The sequence below is a fragment of the Callorhinus ursinus genome, unplaced genomic scaffold, assembly GCF_003265705.2.
Source record: "Callorhinus ursinus isolate GAN/ISIS: 27379988/994484 unplaced genomic scaffold, GSC_fseal_2.0 scaffold7, whole genome shotgun sequence".
NCBI lineage: Eukaryota > Metazoa > Chordata > Mammalia > Carnivora > Otariidae > Callorhinus > Callorhinus ursinus.
Window position 1 is genome coordinate 68,738,464 of NW_027397069.1, and position 8,359 is coordinate 68,746,822.

Below are 8,359 nucleotides of genomic sequence, written 5' to 3' on the forward strand. Positions count from 1 at the left end.
CAGATATTACAGAAAACCTCTCTTCCCCTTCCAGGTCTGTCAGGGTCTCCCCAAAGTGCCCCAATTGGCACAGGCGTCTGAGAACTCGAGTTCTCCCCTTCCGTCTGGGGTGGCTTCCGCAGTTCCTAACCCCTCGAACGGCCAGAGGCCAGGGCTGGTTGTCCACACCCAGGGCCCGACCACACCGTTCCCCCCTTCTTTCCCAGTGGTTGAAGCCGCCTGGCCAGGAGGAGCCCCCATCTCTCACCGGGGTTCCTGCGGTCGCAGGGGCGCAACACTGGAGGGCTGCGGCGACGCGCTAAGGCCAGGTGGCAGGCGTCCTTCTCGGGCGGCGGCGGCGGGGCCAGCGGGCGGCACAGCACCACCGGGGGGCAGCGATGGTGGCAGCACCAGCAACTCCTCACCCGAGGTCACTGCACAGTCCTGTTCTGGTTCAGCATCCGTGCCACCCCCGGCCGCTGGCCCGCAGCTGCGCTTCTTGTCCTCCTCCTTTTTCCATTTCATGCGGCGGTTTTGGAACCAGATCTTGATGTGTCTCTCGGTCAAGTTCAACATGACGGCCAGCTCCACCCTGCGTGGCCTCGAGATGTATTTATTGAATAGGAACTCCTTCTCCAGCTCCAGCAGCTGCGCACGCGTATAGGCAGTGCGCGTCCGCTTGTTTTCTTCTGGCTCTGCAACATAGGCGCCGCCTGTGGGCGACAGGTCAGGTGAGTGTGGTCCCTCGACCCCTGGCTCCTCCTGCCCCACCCACGCAGCCCAACACTTCCTCCCCAGTCCTGGGAGCCCTGGTCCCCCCAGGTGCTCCTGACACCGAGCACAACCTCCTATCCCAGAGCTCAGTCTGGTCTCCTGCAGCCCTTCTCTAGTAAAGGTTGCGTTTTCTTGGAGGTCAAAGCAGTGCGTGCTCTCAGGCTCTCTCTCTGAGCAGGCGGTGGGCTCTATCAACCAGTGATTCTTCAGTGGGTTCACTTGGCCTGTGTTTGGGTCGATGGTGATTAAAATGCACACACAATAGATATCTAAACCTACTTGATTCTACAAAGGCAACAAATGCCTTTAATATAGGACTTTTTAAAAATCACAGCTTTCTAAGGATGACTCACAGTAAGAATACATTTCAGATAACTATCCAGTTCACACACGGACATAGAACTGACACAAAAAAATTTCAGGACATACTCAAATGATAAATTATTGAACACTAAAAAAAATTCAGGACATAAAACCAACTTTTACCATATATGATACTATCTAATAGTAAATTATTGTTTACTATTATTAATATATATTAGTAAATAAATATATATAGTAAATAGTATACAGTAAATATATAAAAATATATTAATGGTAAACTATTTACTATTTCATTTTTAAAAAAGGTCTTAGCCCAGTTAACTGATTTCACAATCAACTTATAAGTGCAACCCTCATTGTGAAAAACCTTCAGCTAATAAACACCCTGAGCTTATGACATATATTGTTATATTTGACCATGTGTTATCTCTCTATACAGTTATATTGTTGTAATCATCCCCGACTCAAGAGCTGGTAAATTCTCTATAATTGTTTTAATCTCTGCCGGATCCCTGCCCTGGAGAAGAAGGGAAACTATTCTGGGCCCCAAGGAATATCCCTGTCAGCCCTGGCCTTTCTGTCCTAGGCTCCAAATGCTGGAAAGGTGAGCGGGGAGCCTCGGGGGGTTGGATTCCCACTGGGAACGGAGAGCCCTAAGGAAGACCGGGTAGTGGTGGAGTCAAAGGCTCCAGGCATTCCAGCTCCAAGCCCGGGTGGCAAGGAAACAACCGCTGGCCAAGCAAATTACCGCTGCACACCTGCTGTTTGCCGCTGTGCTCCAGGTCTTGAGCTTCTTTTCCTTTCTCTGCGTGATACCGATTGCATGGAGCAGCGGAATTAAGTTCCACCAACATTCTAGGAAGACGCCTAAATCTTCTTGTCTTAGGACAGAGTCTGGGATATTTCTCCTGTGACTGTTAGGAAGCTTTAGGGAATTGGAAAAGCTAGTATGGGTGTGTTTGGGCAGGAGAGTTTTCCCCCAGGCCAAAAGGAGGTGCCCAGAACCCAAGGCTGAGGCTTGGGCCAGAGTCAGCAGAGGAGTCCTGCTCCCTGGGGAGCATCTCCAGAGTCTTACCCTTCTAAGCTTTCCTGGGCATGGAAGAGAAGCAAGGGAGCCTTAAAGGAACGTTAAAAAGGACCTCCGAGGTTCTTAAATTCAATCCACAATCTCTAGGGGCTCTGGCCCTCTTCCGCCAGTGTCACGGAGGTGCTGCAAGCCACTGCGGCAGGGTCCACTTCCCCAGCAGACCAATGCTCAGGACAAGTTGGCAGGGATGGAGGCTGTTGGTGGCGTTATTGAGAAGATGTCAAGAGTCCCCACGTCTGCGCCCTTCCCTAAGGCGCAGGGTGAGGTCGGTCTAGGGACAAGCCCGCCAGCCAGTGAGGCTGATGCAGTTCATTTTTTTAGGTCGATGTTTTCAAAATTTCCTATAGTATTGTTGTTAGTATCTGTACTACAAATGAAAGCCCTTTGATCACGTTACTCTCCTCAGGGCTTTGAAACCCCACTAGGAGTGGGCAGGCGCGTTCACAGACCCTTGAAGCTCTGTTCCTTCCAGAGTTTTCCGGGAGGACCTCTAGGCCGCAGGAGCACCCCACAGGCAGCGTCCAGGAAAGGGGATTGGCCCCTTCCCCCTGGGCTGAGCTTGTAGCGGGTAGAGGGCTCTGGCAAAGGCCTCTTCCCCTGAATCTCCAACCCGCGGATGTTACCCTTTAAGGGTTCCCCCATCCCGGGGCAAGGCCGCCCATTTTTCATTGGATTTTACTGTCTGGCTCCTTAGGTCTGCCCGAGCCCAAGCTCCACCAGTGCAGGGCTCACACTCTGGGGGTGGGGTGGGGAAGTTACCCCGCCTCAGAACTCTCCACTTGGGGCCTCCCTAGGAGGGCCGGGAATGCCGGAAATGCGCGTCCCCAGCCCCCACCCTGCGTGGAGGGACCTGGCCCTCCCGCCTCCCAAGAATCCCGCATTTCCCAGGACTCCGCAGCCTCCGGCGGCGGCCGCGCGGACTGCGTAAGTACGCACAGGCGCGGGGCAGCGTCGGGCGCCCCCCTCACCCTGGGCTGCGCGGTAGGTGCGGAAGACTGCGGCTGAGTTTGGCCCTGTCCTGCCTCCGGACGCGGACCCGCTCGGTCCTCACACTCGGCCTTCGCAAGAAAGTGAACTAGGGGGAGAGGCGAGCCACGGGGACCCTGGGCGAGCCCGGACCCCACAAAGCTCGCTGGGCTGCCCCGGGGTCCGTGTCAGGCACCAGGGGCAGACAGGGCGCCGAGGACTCTGGGGGGTGTGTGTGGGGGGGGGGCGCCAGCCGAGCCTCTTTCCCCCTACCCCCGACTACTGGAAGGAAAATAAAAGTCAACTACGCGCCATGCAGGTGTGACCACATGTGGCCGCGGCACGGAAGCGATAACATTGTGTAGCGGCCAGAACCCGCGGCCAGCTCGGGGCGGGGAAAGGGCCTGGGGGCCGCTCCGCGTCTCAGCCTCCGGGTTCCTGGGACGACCTTCTGTGACAAGCCGGCGCCTAGGGCCACGGGGACCCAGTGCTCACGCCTCCCTGAAACGGCCGTGCAAGGAGAGCATCTCCTTCCTCAAACTCACTTGCTGGGAAGCAGCACCGGGGAGACCCCTTGGAACGTTTCTGTGTGTTCAAAACTGAACTAGCATCGCAGACGCCTCTCCCAGCTGCTGTCGCTCAGGCTGAGCAGCCAGGTCTCGGTCTTGCGGTGAGTACCCCCAGCACCCCAACCTCCCAACCCCGGGTCGCGCCGAACGCCTTTGCAAACTTGGGTGCAGTTTGTCTTCCCTGCTTTTCTGCATCCACTGAGTACCTCCAAGACTGCCTGCACTCCTCTAATGAAGCCTCCCGGATGGGCCCAGGGCCAGAGGGGGCCCGGGACTCTCCAGGCGTGCCCCGGCCGTGTTGGGAGCATCCCAGAGCCCTGCTCGGCTTCCTTGACGCTCACTCCTTGGATTCCGGGCCAGGCTGATCCTCCAGTGGAGGAGGATCCGGAGGGTCTGAAGCCTGGAGCTCGGCCATGCCTTAGCTCTCTGCGGGTGCGCAGGCTGCTGGAGTTCAGTGTACAGGGAAGGAGGGGTTTAAGCTCCCAGGAGGAGAGCTGAGTGGAGAAGACGTTCCAAGTGGGACCAGAAAGGCAATTCTGTGCAGGATGGCCTAGTTGGCTCCCTATGTAGTTTAGTCCGACCCTGGGTTGTCCATAGGGGCTGGGAACGCGAACCGGTAGAGGGTCCTGGGGAGCGTTTGGGGGTAGGGGCAGCCGGTACGAGAGCGGGTGAGGACAAAAGGGGTGGGGAGCCAGGCTTACCTGCCCACTGGCCTTTCCACGCGTGAGCCTTGGTGGACTTCATCCACGGGAAAGGCAGCTGGACGCGGCTGGGCTCCTCCAGGGCTCCTGGCTCAGCTCCATCCGGGAAGGGCCCGGCCGGCGGGTGGGGGAGCGCGAGCTGAGCTGGGAGGTGGTGGTGCAGGTGCGCCACCGCGGAGTCGTCGGTGAGGGGAGGCACCTCGTACGGGGAGATGTCCGGGGGGCTGCCCTGCTCCAGAGCGCCCAGGGTCCCCGGGAACGGGGGAGGCGGCGGCGGGGCCTGGCGGCCCATGTACAGGCACGCAGGGGGACTGGCGCTGAACTCTGGCGCGGGGCCCCGCTGGAACGCGCATGGGTCTTTGTAAAGTTGCGTAGTTGCGTAGTACTGCTCCTCGCTGTTCATGGCTGCCGCCGGGGCTTGTACGCCAGGAGTAGGGAGCTGGAGCCGGGGAGTTGGACCTGTGCAGCTCTCCCACTCCCGGCGCCACCCTTGCTCGCTTTGACAGCTCGGCTCTGCTCGCCCAGGGAACCCGCCACCGGCGGGGACTGTCTGGCCGGCCGCCGCGCCATAGGCTCCGCTGTGCCCCACGTGGCTCAGCCTGGGGCCATTATTGGCCTGGCCGACTGCCTTAAGAAGCAAGGCCCAGGTACCCAAGAGCACCTGCATTTGTTTCAATTTTCTCTCTCAGCTGAGTTTACCGCACACACCTGTATGCGCAGCTGGCCGTGCTGTGGAAAGTGGAGCACTCATGAAAATATTAAGATTTACATTCAATTATAGGAATATATTTTCATCATACTTTGAGTGATCTATTTTCTTGTTTTTTTGATAATGTGCATAATACATTAGTTAATTAATATAACATAAATATACTTATGCCGAGGTTGGGGATTTAAGATTTTTTTTTAACTGTTAGGGAACACGGTCAGAAAAGTTTACCGGACCGAGCTCTATAGGTCAGAAGCAGTTGGTCCTATTTTATTTATGAAGTTTGTGCACAAGCACGATGATGTCAGTGTATTAACTACATAAAGATTCAGCATTCGTTGTAGGTTTTTTAATATGTGGCCCTGCTCCGGGGACTTCTGGAGTGTAAACTGTAACTTCAGAATCGTTCACAGTGGCTTTTGATTTTTTTAAACTGAAGGGCATTATTAATTTTGATTTTGGGAAACTGGGGTTCATTTGACCAACTCAGTGCAGTTTCCTAATGTGGCGGGGCGGGGGGGGGAGAAGTAGCGTCACCTCTTGTGGCTGGGAGGAGGGGACGGGGTTGGCATGGGGTTTCCAGATCTGTAATGGCTTTTCCACGATCCTGACACACAGCCGGAATCTGTCAGCTGGAGAACGCGTACTCCAGGGTCCGACTGAAATAAGGCAAGTCCGAGAGAGGAGGGAAATGTTTAAACAACTAAAAGCGCTGCGTTTTTATGACAGCGTCAGTCTGGGGCTTCCACCGGTTCCGTAACTTCTGGGTATTCTGGGGTTCTCACTTAAATAGAGATGATTTTTTTTCCCACCGGACGATGCGGACAGACTCTCTCCGGGTCGCGGTGGCACCCAAGCCGTGGCCTGGGCATGACCAACGCAGCCGCCCCGTTTGCCCAGGGCGTTCTGGGTGGCCTTGGACCAGGTCCTGCCAAAAGAACCACATTCCTCGAACCAACATGTAGGGTTTTAGAAAAACTGGACACGTTTGCTGAAAAGCCTTGTTAAGAGGGAACGTGAACCGCAAAGAACCACTAAGGGGAAATCACTGCGATCTGACTTTCCTAAACAGATTACATCCAGCCCTTGACGAGGAAGATTTTAATGTATTTTCTCCTTGTGTAAATATGTGTTTTAAATGCATACGGTTTGAGTGCGCTACTCTGAAATACTCTTTCATTAAAAAGCAAAAGCCAGTTGGGAATTTGGACTTCCCTGCAGATTCCTTGCCTTGTGTGATGCAGGTGCCGTCTCAGCATTTGCGTTTAGAAGAGTGCGGAGCACCAAGTGGCCGGCGCCTGGGTGGCGACGCGCACAGGTCCCGGCCTTTTTGGTGCCCGCGCTCGGGACTGAAGCAAGCCGGTTAGGTGGGGGGAGTTCCGGCGATTTCTTCAGGGAAAAGGGCCACCTGCGGTCCTAGGGGCCGGGGAGGAAAAGGCGGCGGGACCCGCACCCCTAATCTCTGCGCGTCCGCGTCCGCGTCCGCGTCAATGAATCCATTGTTGGCGGCGGCTGCGGAGGACCAGACGCTATCACCGGGCCGCGAGTGACCGCATCGATCAGCAGGCAGGGCGGGAGGGGGGTTGCCCGGCCGCGGCGTGTTGACCCTCGGAGATAATCTGCCAAGTCGCCGCGGGTTGACTTGGCGACGCGGTTATGAGCGGGCAGCGAGCGAGCTCCGCTTGGGACAAAGATCGGCCACCTTCCTCCCCCCAACTCTTCTCTTTCTCCCCTCCCCCCTTGGCAACTCCGGACTCAGTCCGTAGACCCCCCCCTTCTCCTCCCCCGCTCCCCTCCTCGCCCGCCACCCCCGACCCAGAGTGTTTATTTTGCACTTCTCATCTAATTGCACATTTCTGTAAATTGGTCTCCATTTCGATGCTTCATTTGCTCGCATTTAAAATTTTTGCTCGACCCTGCAGAAAGAAAAGAGGCGCTCAGCAGAAAGCAAATCCGCCTATCCCGCTCTCTGGCAAAAAACCGGGAGCCCGGGGCTGAACAGAAACGTGGGGGAAGGGGCAGGGGTGCTGAAAGTGTTCCATGGAGGTGCATTCTCACTTTCACAATTAGCATTTTCTGTGGCTCACTACCTAAACAAGAGACCCAGGAAACAAGTCAAACAGCCATTGATTATGGTGGGACAAAACCAACAGGGTTTTTGGATTGGCTAATTATAACGTATACCCATATAGAAAACGCACCCGCACAACCTTGCACTGAGCAAGAGCGTGTATTGTATTTCTTCTGTGGATATAGCTCGTGGTATCATAAAATCGCCAAGTCCATTACAGGTGAAATGCGTTTCCGCTCTGAATCCCTGCTGACGCCTTCTCCCCTCTCGCCTCCCACAGGCCCAGGAGCGATACCGAGCCATTAGGCGAGCGCCTTCCCGAGCCATTTAACAGCAGCTCTTATGGATAAATAAACAAAAAAGGCTGTAAACCAATTATAGTGTGGACAGTGAAAAAGTCGTTTATTAGCAGGACGTCCTGATAGCCCTCACAGATACTGGAGGTCCTCGCTTGCCCTCTTCTCCCTCTCCTTTCTGGAAACAGAGTTTGTGCCCCCGAGAGCAGAGGTGACCTTTTTCTTGGTCAGTAGCTGAGTCTTCCAAGCATGCCAAGGGCTGAATTTGATTTAGTGATAAGAATTGTTAAGCCACTGTATTCCACTACTAAGGGGGGAAAATAACAGATGAACCTCACTTAACTCCAAAGATGTGTTTATAATGAATTTGTGTAGAATTTAATTTATTAGGCCATCTTTGTTTTTATAATTAACTTGCTGTTAAAAATAAAAAAGTTAAATGCTAAAGCAAACAATGTGCTGTATGTAATGAGAATACTTCCGTAATTTACTTTTGAATTTTTGTACAGGAGCCTTTCCTTCAGTGGGCACTTATGCTGGTTTTTATTCCTCCAGGGCGAATCATTCTCCCCTCCTTCGACTCCAGGATTTCCTTAGAGTCTGGTACCTAGGGCTGAGAGGGCCAAGGGTAACCTGTTCAGAAAAAACTTCAGACTTTGAATCAAAGGCTTTCCACACATTCATGGGGGCAAGCCAGCAAAAGTGGAGAGTTGAAATTATTTTCTGGAAAATTCAGCACCACCCCCCATTGTATAGATAGATGCAGCCTAGAAATGTAAGTTAATCGGACAGTTGTCTTGTCCTCTACCTTGCTGGCTCTCTTTAGCGTGAGAGAGGAGTAGAAGGGGCGACAGGTCAGACTTTGTGCACCCCAGGACTGTGT

General features: G+C 54.4%; 1 protein-coding gene across 1 annotated transcript; it reads right to left on the minus strand.

The window, feature by feature from the left end:
- Window positions 1-243: 243 nt before the first annotated feature.
- PDX1 (pancreatic and duodenal homeobox 1) lies at window positions 244-4,803 on the minus strand. The gene is made up of 2 exons (XM_025875142.1): window positions 4,401-4,803; window positions 244-692 (listed from the first exon to the last, which is right to left on the minus strand). The coding sequence occupies exons 1-2, from the start codon at window positions 4,801-4,803 to the stop codon at window positions 244-246; spliced, it is 852 nt and encodes a 283-aa protein (XP_025730927.1).
- Between the last annotated feature and the right edge of the window lie 3,556 nt (window positions 4,804-8,359).